Source organism: Cydia fagiglandana, chromosome 16 (assembly GCF_963556715.1).
Source record: "Cydia fagiglandana chromosome 16, ilCydFagi1.1, whole genome shotgun sequence".
NCBI lineage: Eukaryota > Metazoa > Arthropoda > Insecta > Lepidoptera > Tortricidae > Cydia > Cydia fagiglandana.
In genome coordinates this window covers 903,748-921,605 of record NC_085947.1, presented here as the reverse complement: position 1 = coordinate 921,605, position 17,858 = coordinate 903,748, and the positions used below count along the sequence as shown (strand labels likewise).

The window sequence follows — 17,858 nt, the reverse complement described above, 5'->3', positions numbered from 1 at the left end:
AGGAGCGAGACGCACGGCGACTCGCGCGCTCGGACGGAGACGCGGTGCGTGCCGCAGGGTATGTCACACCGAGCTCCGCAGTGCCGTACGGGTTTTAGTGCAAGAAGGACCTAGGCGCAATGGAAATCGACGTCGATAAGTTTATTTTTGAAATTGTAAGTCGTCCAGCAATTAGGAATATTAAATGCGACGAATATTTTGCTTAGCAAATAATCAAATAACGCGGTTGACATACGGGTGCAATTAAAAAAAAATTCTTCGTGTTGCCTTAAATCTTGGTAATCTCTAGGAAAAACCCATTTATAGGTCTGGTTTGTAAATAGGGATGTACCCATGCAGTGTCTTCTGCGTTTTATGACTCAATTGTACAAAAAACAAACTGAAAGTATCACGGCAGCGTTCTAAATAAGTTCCGTTTCCATTTTATCGACAAATAGGGACTGTTTTCACCTCAACGTTCGAATGTGAAATGAACGCGAGACGGAAGTAACGCGGGAGCGCGGGACGTCGCGCATCGCAGCTCCGGACGGAGATGCGGAGAAAACTCGGACGTTGGTGCGTTGTCTCCGTATGCGAGTCCGTTGCTCCGCGTCTCGCAACGAGACGCGGCGGCAGTGTGACAACCGCCTTATAGTAGACGCAAACCAAACTGACGACTGGAGCCATATCACTATCTCTCTCACACTACCTACGACCACGCGAGTGTGAATGAGAAGTTTTACGACCCCAGTCGTCAGTTTGGTTTGCGGCTACTATACTACTATACTAGGTTAGTGATGTTGTACTAACTAGATAAGTACGCATGAAACTGCATATGTGACTCATCTAAATCATTGAAATAGGTACTAAGAGCAATTGCAACTGTTATTTATTCAGTCTTAACTATATAGCCGTAGTTGACTCTTATGCCGTTGTATTAGGGTTTACGTTAGTTAACAGTGTGAATGGTGGTACCTATAGTTTGCGGTGGAGTACAGAATGTCGACCTTGTCATTAACTGCGGTCTGACTTTAAGGGCAAGTGCACATCAGTGCACTTTAGTGCACTGTGCACTCGATTATACCAGTACGCCTAGCACGAGTGTGGCGCGACAGTATCACGCGCGATGGCTCGATATTCTAAATCATTATTGATTAGAGAGACGGGTAGTCTACTCGTATACTCTATAGATCTTCGCACGGGGTAATACACCAAATACAGAGCTCCAAATTGCCGCAAGAATGTGTTATAAGATAATGATGAAAACGAATAAAATATGCCTATTGCTCTATAGACCGACCGCTTAAATGAGTCCTCGCCTTACGCCCGCACCTTCCCCGCCACCCTTAGTCGTCCCTCCCCGTCACCCCCGTACCGCGCAGGCGAGGACTCATTTAAGCGGTCGGTCTATACATAGTCTACCTATAGCAAAAGCAAGGTAAGTAAACCGTGTACATATAAATAAGCTTACAATATATTTTATTAACTCCATAATTAACTCATGGTAGGTATTACCCTTAATTTTGTTACTAAAATGAATCCAATTTTAATGTACTTTCCTAAATTCTTATGTCACTTTATGTTATTTTCCTAAATTCTTATGTACTTTGAACTACTAATCCGTGTTAAGTGTTAAGATGCTTTACCGGAACATGTACATATTATGTATTTACGATTTCTGAAAAAATATCGGAATACCTATTTTAATTATTAAATTTAAAGATGGCTGCCATTACCTTGCTGACGTTGACTCGCCCCTCAGGAAAAATATGCACCCACTCGCCTCTCGTCAGCCGCTCGATGCAGAAGTCGATCGCGGGCTGAAAAATAAATAAACACTGTGACGAACAGACATACAAGACCAGCGGGCGCAGCGTGGTTCCATTTTTTTTTGCCCGTCACTATACCCGTCACTTTCGCACTTACATACTTGTTAGAACGTGACAGGCATGCGACCGTGCTTCACACCCAGCTTTTTGTTTTATTTTAAGTGGAAGTCCACATGATATCATGCCCGCACACCATTAAATAAAACGCGTGGAATATTGGGGAGTTTTTGAAATATTTTCCAGTACTAACGATCTTGTACAGTCAGCTGTAAAAATATAGGTGTAGCCAACTCATTCAAAAATATGTCCCATAGTTCTTAATTCGCGGACATAAGAGCTATGGGCCATATTTTTGAGATGATTTGTGCACCCATATTTTTGCAGTTGACTGTACAATACTTAGTATAATAGTATAGTACTATAAATGCTAAAGAAACATTCTCTGTCTGTCTCATCATCATCATCATTCTACGCAGACGAAGTCGCGTACAGAAGCTACTATATGATTTATGATTAATCATAAACGTTTGAAAGTTCCGAAGTTTTTAAAACATTTTGAAGATCTAACTATCTCGTTAATTATCAAGTGATACATAAATTAAATTTCTTACAAATATGTCCTTTGTAAGAAATTTAATTTATGTACATAAGTATCACTTCACACCTTGTCACAATGGAAATTAACGAGATGGTTAGATCTTCAAAATGTTTTAAAAAATAACAACTACATAGACAAAGCCATCTGTTAACAGTGTTGCCAACTTGGCATAAATGATGCCAGATCTGGCATATTTTCACTCGCTTTGGCACCAAAATTTTCCATTTAGCATCTGGCATATTTTTTAGCATAATTTAGTCTAAGCCAAGTTTGCACCAAAATGGCAGCAACAATATGCGCCATCACCTTATGTGGTTCATATTTTTGTATGAATTTTGACTTTTGTCGACGATGGACGTCGACGGACTATATAAAGTTAGTCAAGCAGATCTTGTCAGTAGAAAAAGGCGGTAAATTAAAAAAAAATATGTGTTTTAATTTAAGTGTCTACTTTCAAGTGACTTTTTAGCATTTTTTTGGCATATTTCATAAAACTTTGGCTTAATTTTGGCATAATCTAGACATTAGACTAGCATTTTTTCAAAATCCGAGTTGGCAACACTGTCTGTTAAGACTTTATAAGGCAGACAGAGGCAGCAAATATATTTCCAACAATAATTTTGAGGTATATTACAAAGTGATAAGATTTAAATTAGCATTTTATGCCCGGTTATCATAAGAGAGTAATACATATTTAAGTAGGTACCTATTTAGGCAAATTATGATTAAACTAAAAGGTTATTCAAATCTACGCACTGGATTCATGTTAATAAGGTCGTTAAACCTGACCTCATCACGCGAACGTAAGCACATAATCATTTAATCAAGTAGACACGCCTCATACATAACAATCATAACATCTACTTATATGTATATTATACGTAGTTATTTTTTATAAAAACGGTTCTTACGCACGCTGTTGTCATCTTTTGAGGCCAGTTTTGAGGCTTAATTGGGGCAAGTGGATCATTTACATCTTAGTCATCTATTTGTCTAGAATGGTGTAATATAAAGAGCTAGCGACCCGCCACCGCTTCGCACGGGTCATAAAAACCTTAAGGCTGACTTGCACCATCCCACTAACCCGGGGTTAAGCAGTTAAACCGTAATACCAGTGTCAAATTGTACTGGTAACCATGGTAACTCCAGGTTTAACCGGTTCGCCCCAGGTTCATGGAATGGTGCAAATAGGCCTAACAAATTATATACCTAAACCATACTCAATAATCACTCTATTGAGGTGAAAACCGCATGAAAATCTGTTAGTAGTAATTGTGTTTATCGCGAACATACATACACATAAACAGACAGACGCAGCGGGGGACTTTCTTTTATAAAGTGTAGGCTGCCTTCCACGTCAAAATCCTTTTATTTTTATACTATACATGTATTACATCAGCATACCATGCCAAGGGATTATATGGACTACATGTTACTGTTTCACCATAATGCCCTGTACGTACACCTTTAAATGGGATGCAACCAGCGAACTGATATACATGGAAGTATTCTGTCCGCTCAGTTATGACCCAACGTAAACTATTCGATTGTAGGCGGTGCTTACAAACTATTCGATTCGCAACTTCAGTTCGTCCGAGATGACAGTCAGTGACGGATGGCTAAATTGATTTATAAAAACAACGTTTTTTTGTAATTAAAAATGTCTTCATGTGTCGTGAAGTGGTGCAGAAGTTATTTTAGTTCATACCAAGGATAGTGGAATCACTTTTCACTTGTAGTAAACAGATAACTTCAGTAAAATTTGGAATAAACATGACGATTTGTTTTCAATACTACCGTGCTAAGCTAAAACGTAACAACTGCATACGACTTTCATAACAACATACGACTTTTTAAATTACGAGGATAATAGGGATGGTGTTATGCCAAATGAAGTAGACTATTTTATTAACTTATTAACGGACAGAATACGGTCGTGTATGGAGTATTGCAGCCACCTGTGGGATGGCTCAGCTAAATACCAACTCGCCGCTTTGGACTCAGTGGAGCGCAGAGCCAGGAGGATGATTGGCGACAAGAAGCTAACGGCTAAGCTTCAGACTTTGGCCCATCGGCGGAAAGTCGCCAGCCTGTCGGTATTCTACAGGTTGCACTTCGGGGAGTGTGCCCAAGAGCTACACGAGCTCATTCCACCGTCCCCATTCTACCATCGGACTTTTAGACGCACGGCCGGTTTCCATCCTTACTTGGTAGATATTCCGCCAATTCGCACTAAGCGCTTTGCTTCTACTTTCCTTATGCGCACTGCCAAGGAATGGAATTCCTTGCCGGCGTCTATATTTCCGTGCTCTTATAACCCGGCAACCTTCAAATCAAGAGTGAACAGGCACCTTCTGGGCGAGCTCGCTCCATCGTAGGCCACGTCTACGCCTCGGCTAGTCTGTGGCCATGAGTAAACCCATGCATAATAAATAAAAAAAAAATAAAAAATTAACTTGTGCTTGGTATAGGTATTTTTTATATAAACTTGGTCAAGCAGATCTTGTCAGTAGAAAAAGGCGGCAAATTTGAAAAATGTAGGCGCGAAGGGATATCATCTCATAGAAAATTTGAATTTCGCGCCTTTTTCTACTGACAAGATTTGCTTGACCGTCTATAATTATAAATGTAGTAATGAATTCTTTCTTACAGATTTGTATTTTCCTTTTTTATTTCATGAGATGGAGCTGTAAAAAAACTACCTAATTATTTCAAATTAATAATCAAATTCGATATTATCATTTTACATTATTTTCCATGCAGATTCCCACAAGATGCTATTCGCAGAGAACTATGGAAAAAAGCTGTCCAATTAGAGAGACATGAAATTAAGTGGATGCCTGGAAAGATATCTAGAATATATTCTATTCATGAGATATAACTCGTGAGATAATCATACCCTGCCTCCTATATGTAGATACACTTCCACTGAATTAATTTAACAAATACACACATTATCTGAAAATGTTGATCATTCCAATCCACCCTGTACCGTCACATATATGTAGGTTCTCTCTCAAGCCATTTCCGTCAGTAGAAAAGAGCGGCAAATTTAGAAAATGTAAGCGCGCGAACGGGTGTGGTCCCATAGTTACAAAATTTTAATTTTGCACCTTTTTCTAGTGACAAACTTGCTTGACCGGCTATAAACATATAAAATATTTCCATTGGAACTGAAAGTGGGGATTTATTGTGACCCCGCCTATTCAAATATTTTTGACCCGATTCGTGTACCCATGTAAATTTTGCAGGCTGTATAGCCAGTCCGAATTCTAAGACCTGAACGTGACTTCGCACTGCCATACAAATTGATAATAAAATATACAAAATACTTATTGTAGCGAAATACATTTATACAACAATGATATATTTACTTATGTTGAGTTAGTCTGTCATTTCATAACAACATTTTAACTAGTTATCTTTTAATCTGCATTAAATTATTACACGTGAATTATTTGACTGGTTCTTCAATGTATAAGAATAATAGAATAAGAATAAGAATAATTTATTGAGAATAACCTTATTTCTAATGTTACATTGAATGTGAACTTTTACTTTTTACGTACATTGTTACGTGCGCCTGAACTAGGAATATAATCCTGTATCTCAGGCAAAGAGATAATATTCTAATTTAAAGAACAATAAACAATAAATAAATTAAAATCATGAACATTGAGACATACGTTCACAGAGAGAGGCCATGGTTGAGCGAATGAACTTGACCCTTAGTCTCGTTTCCCAGTGGGGTGATGACAATCTGGTCACGTTCAATGCCTCCAAAACGCAGGCGTGTCTATTTTCCGCAAAACGGAGTCCATTCGACCTGACTCCTTCTTTCCGGGGTGCATCTGTACCTATTACCGACAGCCTGGAACTCCTCGGCATGGAGCTGAGTTCAGTCCTCGGCTTCGGCAGCTTCATTGAGTCTAAAGCACAAACTGCGGCCAGAAAGCTGGGCGTCCTAAATAAGGTGAAGCGATACTTCACACCTGGACAGCTTCTAACACTTTACAAAGCTCAAGTCCGGTCGTGTATGGAGTATTGCAGCCACCTGTGGGATGGCTCAGCTAAATACCAACTCGCCGCTTTGGACTCAGTGGAGCGCAGAGCCAGGAGGATGATTGGCGACAAGAAGCTAACGGCTAAGCTTCAGACTTTGGCCCATCGGCGGAAAGTCGCCAGCCTGTCGGTATTCTACAGGTTCCACTTCGGGGAGTGTGCCCAAGAGCTACACGAGCTCATTCCACCGTCCCCATTTTACCATCGGACTTTTAGACGCACGGCCGGTTTCCATCCTTACTTGGTAGATATTCCGCCAATTCGCACGAAGCGCTTTGCTTCTACTTTCCTTATGCGCACTGCCAAGGAGTGGAATTCCTTGCCGGCGTCTATATTTCCGTGCTCTTATAACCCGGCAACCTTCAAATCAAGAGTGAACAGGCACCTTCTGGGCGAGCTCGCTCCATCGTAGGCCACGTCTACGCCTCGGCTAGTCTGTGGCCATGAGTAAACCTATGCATAATAAAAAAAAAAAAAAAACATAAATATGTAGGTATTGCATTATCTTACACATAGTAACCAAGTATTGCTGTGTCAGTGTCTATAATATATATAAAGTAGGTCGATCGTGTTTATTTCATTATTACGTTGTTATTATTATAGTTTACCTTAAAAATAATTACGAGGTAAGATGATAGGATTACGGTCAGTAGGGCTAATTAAACTTAAGGTAAATAAGTACTTATTGATGACAATTCTATACAAACATTAAATACTTAAGTATGAAAAACATTATCGATCTATACGTCGATAAAAAAATGATAATAACTACAAACCAACTAGTTAGGTATACTTAGCTAAACAATTTTATTAAAATTAACAGATAATCTTTTAAAAGCATGTATTTATTAACCGTCCCCATAATCAATCGAGTTTATGTACCGTCGTTCGGCCATTTTCCTGACGGGGCAGTCAGGGTCCCCAGTTATATGACCATTGGGTTTTTTAAAGAGACTGCATGATGCGCATTTGGGATTTTCTGCTTTAAATGGGCAATCCTTGTCTGAGTGGCCTAGATTACTGCAATGTCCACAGATGGGCTCTGATTGCTTGCATGTTTTGGCAGCATGGCCGTAAAAATGGCACTTGAAACACTTTGTAACACTTGTGAAATCTTTGACAGGACATGATGACCAGTTGATGAAAGCTCGGTTCTGAGATATAAGAGCTCGTCGTATGTAGGCTGGAACTTCTATCACGTAGTTACAGGACTCTGCTTCTTTCTTACCCGACTTATGGCTTAATTTGATAGATGCTAAGAAATTTTCCCGAGTTAGGTCTGGAAACTTGTCGGCTATATTCTGTTCATATAAACAACTGTAGACCTCTTGTTCCCGTAGAGCCGATGGTACGCCTACTATTACAACTCTGGGCCTGCGCTTGAAGGGTTCATCGATGGTGAGATTCGGGGATGTGTTTTTAAATGTCAATTTCAATTTTTCTATGTCGTCCTTAGTATCAGTGCTGATGATAACACCGCCATTTTTAACTTTACGCAGCGCTCTTACGTGCAGTTTCATTTCTTCAGGATTAATAATTTTTTGTACTAGGTTTTTCGTTTCCTCGCTTGACTTCGACTGATCTTTAGGATAAATTGCGACTGACCTCAAATTATTAGGACGAATTTCGTTTTTGTTACTGGTTTTCACCATATCGGCAAAAGAGAGTGCGTGTGTGGCCGGTCTGTTAGTGCTATCGATACTCTCCTTGAGGGCTCGGAAACTGTCTGATAGGTCTTGTTTTTCTTGAAGCGTCTGAAGAGTGCAGTGGTTAACGAGTGCCTTTGCTTTAAGGCCTTGGTAAAGAACTGCCAAGTTTGCTGAACCGTGGGAAACCTTTCGGCAAAGATTGTGGATCCTGAGTTTTTGGTCGGAGTTCAATTTGCCTTCCGTCGATATGCTGCAGATTTCACTAAGTGATTTATCTATGGTGCTCATCCAGTTCTGAATTTCTGATGTTGGTACGGGGTCTAGACTGGTCTGGTCTTTTGCGCTCGTTGGTTGTGCATTTTCATTTCCGGTATTCGGTGGCACTGGTGTTGATGGCGGAGAACGCTGAATTTTGGAACTTCTGCCAAACGGGCTGTTATTAGCACTCATGATGATTGAAGTTGTTTAAACACTTTGACGTCATAACTACTTGCACTACACAAGCAAAGAATATCGCATGACACAGTTTGTCCAAATCGAGGTCAATGCATATTGCACACGATTTTAATTTGTATATTATTTAATTATAATTTCAACACGTCTGTTCGCATCGGCGGTCGAATGAATTCCATGAATTCCATTATGGCATAAACCTATCCCTGTCCAAATCATATTCTAATCAAATATGAACCGCAAACTCTCAGCGGCCAGTACGTACAGCAAGAAGGTTATTAGCGGATTAATGTCGCTGATTGGTAGTTATTGACATTATATGCATTTCATCTACACTTAGCTATGTACCATTAGTGTAATAAAGATGACTATTATTTTGTTTACCAGCTTTGATTACAGGCTCTGTAAACGCGTCGTCTTATTTAAATGTAGGCGTAATTTTGTATGTGTGCTAATTTGGCCCGAGAATTTGAACGGTAATGTTCCCAATACGGCCCCGACACTATCATGGATACTGACATTACTTTGACGGAATGACGTTTTTAGTGATAGTGTAGGGAGTGTAATGAAGGAATGACGGCAAGTAATGAAGTTTATTTTAATAATTTCCGTCAGTATTGGAGTTATGTCAAAGTAATGATACTAGAAATGACATTATACTGACAGTGAATTGGTTAGAATGATGGAATCAGAAATGACAGAAAGAATGATGGACGATAATGAAGTTATTAAACATTTTTAATATTTTTGAAGAAATGTCAAAATAATGACATTATACTGATAGTGAGTGGAGCGCATCACTCTAATCCCTCATTCCGTCATTTAAAGTACTTTAGAAGAAGATTTTATACTAACAAGAGTCATTACTGGCATTTAAATCAATAAGTGAAGTATACCTACTCTATTATCATTGCTCTAAAGTTTATTTTCACTTGACTCTTAAGAAAAAAGGAAATCATGCAGAATACGATGCACAAAGAAAATCTCTGTCCCTTTCTAAAAGTTTCCATACATGAAATAAAAATTAAAGACCTTTTATTTTATGTTGTTTACAACAATTTAATTATATTTTTACCGGGAAACGCGAAAATCTAAATTTAGTTATCTGCCTCTTTATCGTTCGAATATGCAAAAGTGAGGATGATGATGATGAAAAGTGATAGAGAGGTTAGATAACGAAATTTCGTGTTTCGCGGTAGACCCCCAGATTGTGATGGATTGTGGTAGCGGCGCCCCCTACGCAGAGTTTCGAGTAATATTCCCTATTCAGGGAAATATAAATAATATTACTCAATACTCTGCGTAGGGGGCGCCTCTAGCACATACTGAGGGCTTACCGCGAAATTTTGTTTTCTGCCTCTTTATCACTCTTGCGTATTCGAGCGTTAGAGACTGATAACGAAATTTCGATTTTCGCATTTCGAAGTAGACCCTCTGAATTTGCTAGTGGACCCTACGCCGACTTTTGCGTAATATTCCCTTTTGCGTTTTATTTCGTGCATGGAGTTCAATATATTTTTTTAAATATGGTCAACATCCCTATTTTGTATATTCTTTATATGGCCTTATATAATAACATGTTGTAAGTATGCATCTATCCTATAAGTAAACTCTCTGGTTTATGGCATTATGTATTTTTAAACGCGTTACTGGCCTAAATTAGCTATGAATAGTTTTGATCTTCTCGTTTTGGTCTTTATCTCTCATTTTGACTTATGTATTTGTAAGAAGGATAAAACATATTAACTAAATCAGGCCTGTAAAGCTTAAAAAGTTTTATGACTAATTGAGAATGAATAGTTAGTGTTTATGGTTGAATGTTCCATATAAGACTATCCCGTTCGAACTTGCTTTATGACGGACTCTTTTTTTATACCTCCTTACTTCGAACCTTCACAGATATTGTTTTTACTAAACGTCAAGTCAACCGCAGAAACCCCGACTAGTTTTAATCAGCAAAATCCTAACCACTTTTTTAATAATTAATATAATTATGTACAAGTATTAGTATTTCGGATACCCCAAAAACCTGTGTCTTAAAGTGGGCTATAATGGTTTGTACAAAATAAAACGAAAGAACATGTACATTAAATTACAATGAAACAACACAATAAATTGAATATAAACCAATCCAGTACTTACGGTGCACGGAAATCTCAACGCTACGACTACACATATTTCGTCGGCTAGAAGACTGGCGTCAACTAACAAAAAAGTTGTTGTGTTGCTGTTTGCGAGCGAGAAAATTCGAATATTGGCGAGAACTTTTAAATTTTAGCAGTGTTTTAAGCTGTTATTTTATATTTTAGCGCTTTGATTCACTTTACCGGATCCGAGACCGGATCCGGTGAATTTTGCCGGATCCGGTATCTAGAAAAATGTGCCGGATCCGGCCGGATTACCGGATCCGCCGGACCGGATTGCAATCTCTACATATCAGGTACCTTTTTTCTTAACCAAATACGTATACATTCTTACATAACAGAAGTATCCAGTAGGTACAGTCAGCGTCGTATAGTAGGGTAGATGGCATGCAAAGTATTCAAATAGTTCGGTACACCATATAATAGGTATGTATGGCGTACCGAACTATTTGAATAGGTACTTTGGATGCTACCTACTATATGATGCTGATTGTACTTTAAGAATAGTTTGATTCCCGGTTCGTGGTAAGAATTAAAAAAAATATTTGGATACATTTTTTAACTACCAATCTTTCACACAGTCATGGCGCACGCACGCACGAAAAGGTTGAAACAAATAAATATTCTTTTTAAGTAACTATTTCTTTTTCTGCATTTTTCTGGCTCATCGGGCATAGAGTTGCCACAGTACATAGTATAATTACGACAGGTTAGAAATATTTGAATCGATGATTGAATAATGTCTTGGTTTTGTGTTCTTCAAAGCGTACACTACAACATAACTAAGAACGGTTAGGAAAATAATAACTTAAAATTCCCCGTGAAAGGTAATGATGAAAATACTGATAGAAATACTGATAAGTGTGTGGGGAGATTTAGGATTGTCATGACCTGAATGGACCAAACGCTGGAGCGTCATGAAATTTCATGTCATCGCTAATGATAGTGTCGGGGCCGTACAAAGGCGGTTTCCATACTAAATATATGCGTTCACTGGATGCAACTTTGCAGTACCTGGTCGATAACATCGCTAAAGTGGATGGAAAGAACTAGAAGTAACTCGGAGTTATCCGTTAACACGGGTTTAAATTGTACTGGTGACTCCGGTTTCAACCGGTTAACCCCGAGTTAGTAGCTAAAGAGGCCCACAGATTGTGGGCCCCTTAACCCTGGATGGCGCATGTGGCCCTTAATGTCAAAGGGTAGAAGAAATGATAGGTACAGTACCTGATAGACCCCCGCCCCTCGTTCGACCGGCACACACTTGCCGAGCGCGAAGAACTCGAAGAAGGCGGCGTGCAGAGCGTTCGTGAAGCAGATGTCGTGTGCTGCGAGCGACCATCGCATGCGGCGACCCATGGACCCGGCTAGCGTGCCTGCGTCTAACACGCCTGTGGACACCAAGGGTAGAAGAGAAGCTACAGTACCTGATAGACCCCCGCCCCTCGCTCGACCGGCACACACTTGCCGAGCGCGAAGAAGGCGGCGTGCAGAGCGTTCGTGAAGCAGATGTCGTGTGCTGCGAGCGACCATCGCATGCGGCGACCCATGGACCCGGCTAGCGTGCCCGCGTCTAACACGCCTGTGGACACAAAGGGTAGAAGAAAAGCTACAGTACCTGATAGACCCCCGCCCCTCGCTCGACCGGCACACACTTGCCGAGCGCGAAGAAGGCGGCGTGCAGAGCGTTCGTGAAGCAGATGTCGTGTGCTGCGAGCGACCATCGCATGCGGCGACCCATGGACCCGGCTAGCGTGCCTGCGTCTAACACGCCTGTGGACACAAAGGGTAGAAGAAAAGCTACAGTACCTGATAGACCCCGCCCCTCGCTCGACCGGCACACACTTGCCGAGCGCGAAGAAGGCGGCGTGCAGAGCGTTCGTGAAGCAGATGTCGTGTGCTGCGAGCGACCATCGCATGCGGCGACCCATGGACCCGACTAGCGTGCCCGCGTCTAACACGCCTGTGGACACAAAGGGTAGAAGAAAAGCTACAGTACCTGATAGACCCCCGCCCCTCGCTCGACCGGCACACACTTGCCGAGCGCGAAGAAGGCGGCGTGCAGAGCGTTCGTGAAGCAGATGTCGTGTGCTGCGAGTGACCATCGCATGCGGCGACCCATGGAACCGGCTAGCGTGCCTGCGTCTAACACGCCTGTGGACAAACCAAGAGATCGATTAGTTAGAGCGAGACTCAGAAGAGGGCCAGAATTGTAGCATAAATGTATTTAATTGCGATTATAGTGCTAGGTCCACTATAATCGCAATTAAATACATTTATTTTCATAGGATACTAATTATTTTCATAGGACCGGCGCGCGGCGGCCGGCCAGATAAAATCCTTTCGCATGCCGTGCCGGTCCGCCAGCGGGCAAGAGTTTAGATTAATTATATGTTTTCAAATGTCAGTTTAAACACTTTAAGGGCCGCCATACACGGACTGCTTTGAGCAGTCAGTGCCAACAGCTTCAAGCGGTCGCCGTTGGGTGATCTGCAGTTTCAATACAAAATCGTCATTTGCAATACACGAACCGCTCAAGCAGATGCAACTGCTTCGGGCGGTTGGCTGCGAGAATTTCATCATGCAGTCAAGCTGCAAAAGCAGTCCGTTTATGTTGATCACTGGGTTACTGCTCAAGCAGTCCGTATATGGCGGCTCTAACAATCAGAATTGCTTTATATAGTGCCTGCTTAATACGATAACGTTTTATACGATTTTCTGCGTAATACGCTCGTCTCTTCAACTTTTTTCCTACATTATTCACAATGATTCCCCCCTACGCATTTTTTACGAAGTACCTTCAGGATTTTCTTAAGCGGGTTTTACTAAATTATCATTTTACTATGCTAGGGCGTCTGGTGGCTTGTGTGATTCAACCATAAAAATACACGTATAATAAATCACGTAATGATATTTAAAATCAAACAACAGAATGACCACCTACTTGGTTTAGCGTTCGGAAATTAGGTTAATTATATTCTATTCCAGTTACCCAGGTCGCACCCAAATTAGTTGTCCGACGCCTAAGCTGCGGCTCAGAACACAGATCATTTACTCACTAGACAAGAGCTTATACTACACGAGTTGAACGGAGCCGAAAACCCGTACGGTCTAGTTTCCTATGTTAAAGCGTAGTCTATGCTGCCCCTGTTAAAGCGTAGTCTTAAACTTGGTCGTCTGTACGACCGGGCCTACTATCAAACATTATCAACTAAGACATTGACCCTATTCCTGCTTCACTGACGTCAAGGCTGTCCGGCAATTAGCCTGCTTCGGAGGAATTCACAATTATTGTTTGTGAAGGGCTTTTGAGGTGTGAGCGGTTAATCTGTTTCTAATTATGGTAAATGTATTCACGCATAGCGGCTATTAAGTAATCTTACAGCTATAAGTCGATCAAAACAAAAAACGACACGTGTTATTTCTATGTCAGCATTGTAACATAAAAGTAACATTTTTTTGAAGTGAAAACTTCTTTAGCGGCGCTGTGCACTTTTTGTGATGGGGAAATAATGTTAAACTCGCGAGAGCGTAAGACGTAAGACGCTTCGTAAGACGGACACGTGACCTGATCAAAAAACTTTTATAATGTCATTGAGATTTCACTTCTGCCGGCACTCCCGGAGTGCAACCCGTTTTTTTATATAATTTAATCGAAATAGGCTGCAGTAATATGTTGGCTCTACAATTAGATACGAAAGTGTGTCAGATATTATTACAGTGCAGGAGCGACATTAAAACGAAACGAAAAAGAGAGAAAATATGACATTAAAACCTCATTAAGACGGTTCAAAAACTTCCATACAATATTCAAAACATTGCTAAATACAAAGTACAGTCAAAAAAGCCCGTACCATTCCGTACCTACATTGTCACACTATTGACTGTCAATCAATATGAAAGTCGGTAGGAAATCTCGTATCTTGAGGTACGAAATGGTACTGAAATTAAATTCCTTGGCCGTACCATCGCCGACACAGTTAACTGTACATCGGTGGACCTTATGCCTTTTATAATAAGGTCCACCCGATATACATTTAGGAGCGTTGCTGTTTGTACACTAGAGTACTTACCTACTCGTACATTGAATTGAGCTGATCGATCAAATACTGCAAAGTAACGGAAATCGCATGCAAGTTTTTGATCCGTCTAAATGGGGCTTTACAGGGCGCGTAGCCAAATTGCCAATCGTTAACGATATACCTAGCGATAATTTTTCGATTCAAAAGGCGCTGCAGATAACTATATAAATAAATATTATAGGAAATTTTTTTTTACACAAATTAACTAAGTCCCACGGTAAGCTCAAGAAGGCTTGTGTTGTGGGTACTCAGACAACGATATATGTAATATATAAATACTTAAATACATAGAAAACAACCATGACTCAGGGACAAATATCTGTATCATCATACAAATAAATGCCCTTACCAGGATTCGAACCCGGGACCATCGGCTTCATAGGCAGGGTCACTACCCACTAGGCCAGACCGGTCGTCAAACTAAATATATAGGTACTACATGTGCAAGTAATCGATTACCGATTCTATACCATCGTTCGTGTCATTGACCGTGGACCGTGAGTTCTTTACCTTGAATCCTAGACACAATAATTGGTAAGGATTCTAGACAGAACTGTTAATTTGACGAGTTATAAAAAAAACTATATAACTATCACACCGCTGTCCGACCGGTGGCGATTAGAAAGAAGCGAGTTATTTCGCGAACGGGTTTAGTAACACTGACACTTTTCGCTGTCAGTGCGTACACTGTGTTAATGATTAAAGTTAGACCGTAAAAAGTCTGCAGCGATTCTGATAGCCCACGCAGTGCAAGTGTCATTTTAAACGTCAAACTTCTATGAAATTTGGACGTATAAATAACACTTACACTGCGTGGGCTATCAAATCCATTGCAGACTTTTATTGGTGCGACTATAATTTAATGCATCTCATCGCTGGCGATCAAGTGGATCCACAGCGTCAAGCAGCAACCATAGAGTTGTTTACCTAGACGCCGACACTTGGGAGACGCTCATAGTGTCGCTTTCATGCTACAGTCGCCATCAGATATATCGGAGCGGCCGAGGTGTTCACAATATCTGAACACGCACTCTAACGCCCTGACAATAGAGGCGTGTTGAGATATTTGTGAGCGCCTTGGCCGCTCCGATATATCTGATGGCGACTGTACTAGTCGGACAGTCGTCCAAAGTGCACATTGACACGAGTCTCGGCCGCGCCATCTTTCCACGGATCCGGATGTAGCGGACCGGTGTAATAACCGCTTTATGCATTGTCACTGAATAATTAATAGTACTACCGTACAGAAAGGAAACTTCCTACAAAAACGAAGTTTGACAGCGGTTCAGGGTCGAATCATGCTGTCTCTTTTTAATATATGGCACTGTCCCTTTCGGCTATTTAGGGTTGTCAAAAATCAAGTGATTATCTTATCTGTGGTCATGCACGCAAAAGGAATTCAAGTGGTGCCAACCCTCATAATTGCTCGGAGCAATGCTGAGCCGAGCGAAGCCGAGTTTGACCGAAGTCAGGAGTTTCGCACCCCTGGCATTGTGTGACAGTAGTGTGACATGCAAGGCGGTTATCACGCTGAACGGATGCGGCGCCAGTGTGATATGTAACCACCTCTCTGAGGCTGTGACGCCACATCGCCTGACCGCACTGATAGTGACATATAGGTCAAGTCTAACTATATGTTTATGTATGTATTTTGATAATAAATCACACTAATGTTCAACTTTACCTTCTTATACACCACCCTCATACCCGCGACTTTGTGGGCGTTAGACTCGGAGTAATTAACAATGGAGCCGCCATTAACAGGCGTTCCCCTCTGTCGAAAATAGGCGGCCAATGGTCAACCACATGTCAACCATATGTATGGACTGACGTTTATCTGACATGACGTACCTATACATTTGATGTGCCCCTCCCCCGCAAAAAACGGCAGACTATTTTGTACCGAAAATTTTAGACATGGCGTCTCCATTGTTAATTACTCCGAGGCGTTAGACGAAGTCGAAGATAAAGAAACATGGCGTCAAGATGTCTGCCGAATCTTACAAGGCGCTGATAATATTTGTCCCTATCTTTCATGCCGATATTTGTGTTTGTTAAAGAGAGACAAAAACAGAGGTTTAGTAAATTTTGGGTATTATTGTAGAATACCTATAGTTATCTTTCTTTCCTTTTCTTTCTATTCTAGTTGGTCATGTACAATAAAGAAAATTGATTCACTTAGGTACTGAAAATATTGCGTAGATATAGATTTATAGATAGTAGATATTAAATAAATGCATGCATTGCATGCGTTAGAGGCATGGCACTCTGCGTCCGATTCGCGCGTCGCTCCGAAATTTGAGCGACACAACGCTATGCGCATATGTGCGAATCGGACGCAGTGTGACATGTCCCTTAACAATACGAACTGGTAGTTCAAGGACTCTTAAGGCTCCTCTTCACGTTGGGCCAACGCCAACGCCAACGAGGGACGCAGCCATGCGGTAGAATGAGATAGCAATATCACTTGCTCCCTCTAACGCATAAATGCGTCCCTCCTTGGCATTGGCGTTGGCCCAACGTGAAGAGGAGCCTTTAGAGTCACACGAACGTCACGAACCCGCCGCTAAAAAGCCGCCCCCATACAATTTCCACAAAACTTCTACTCGCCTTACTTTCTTTGTTAACAATTTTTAGCAACAACAAAAACTATGTAGTATCTAGTTAGGGTTCCGTACCCAAAGGGTAAAACGGGACCCTATTACTAAGACTTCGCTGTCCGTCCGTCCGTCCGTCCGTCTGTCACCAGGCTGTATCTCACGAACCGTGATAGCTAGACAGTTGAAATTTTCACAGATGATGTATTTCTGTTGCCGCTATAACAACAAATACTAAAAACAGAATAAAATAAAGATTTAAATGGGGCTCCCATACAACAAACGTGATTTTTGACCAAAGTTAAGCAACGTCGGGAGTGGTCAGTACTTGGATGGGTGACCGTTTTTTTTTGCTTTTTTTTTTGTTTTTTTGCATTATGGTACGGAACCCTTCGTGCGCGAGTCCGACTCGCACTTGCCCGGTTTTTTAATTCTCTTCCTACCTATCCTATCTAGGTACCTACA

The 17,858-nt window shown here is 41.1% G+C and overlaps 2 protein-coding genes and 1 long non-coding RNA gene across 3 annotated transcripts in view; 1 reads left to right on the top strand and 2 right to left on the bottom strand.

The window, feature by feature from the left end:
- LOC134671722 (uncharacterized) overlaps positions 1-17,858 on the top strand; it is a 144,350-nt gene that overhangs the window by 4,005 nt on the left and 122,487 nt on the right. The gene's annotated exons all lie outside the window — the stretch shown is intronic.
- LOC134671715 (tafazzin) overlaps positions 1-17,858 on the bottom strand; it is a 35,232-nt gene that overhangs the window by 10,192 nt on the left and 7,182 nt on the right. Inside the window, exons 3-4 of the mRNA XM_063529548.1 lie at positions 12,714-12,868; positions 1,716-1,799 (exon numbers count right to left, since the gene is read on the bottom strand). Of these exons, the coding sequence (XP_063385618.1) occupies positions 1,716-1,799; positions 12,714-12,868 (239 nt within the window). The remainder of the gene's footprint in view (positions 1-1,715; positions 1,800-12,713; positions 12,869-17,858) is intronic.
- Positions 7,133-8,718, bottom strand: LOC134672138 (uncharacterized). The gene has a single exon (XM_063530043.1). It carries the CDS (start codon positions 8,565-8,567, stop codon positions 7,317-7,319), a length of 1,251 nt encoding a protein of 416 aa, XP_063386113.1. The 5' UTR covers positions 8,568-8,718; the 3' UTR covers positions 7,133-7,316.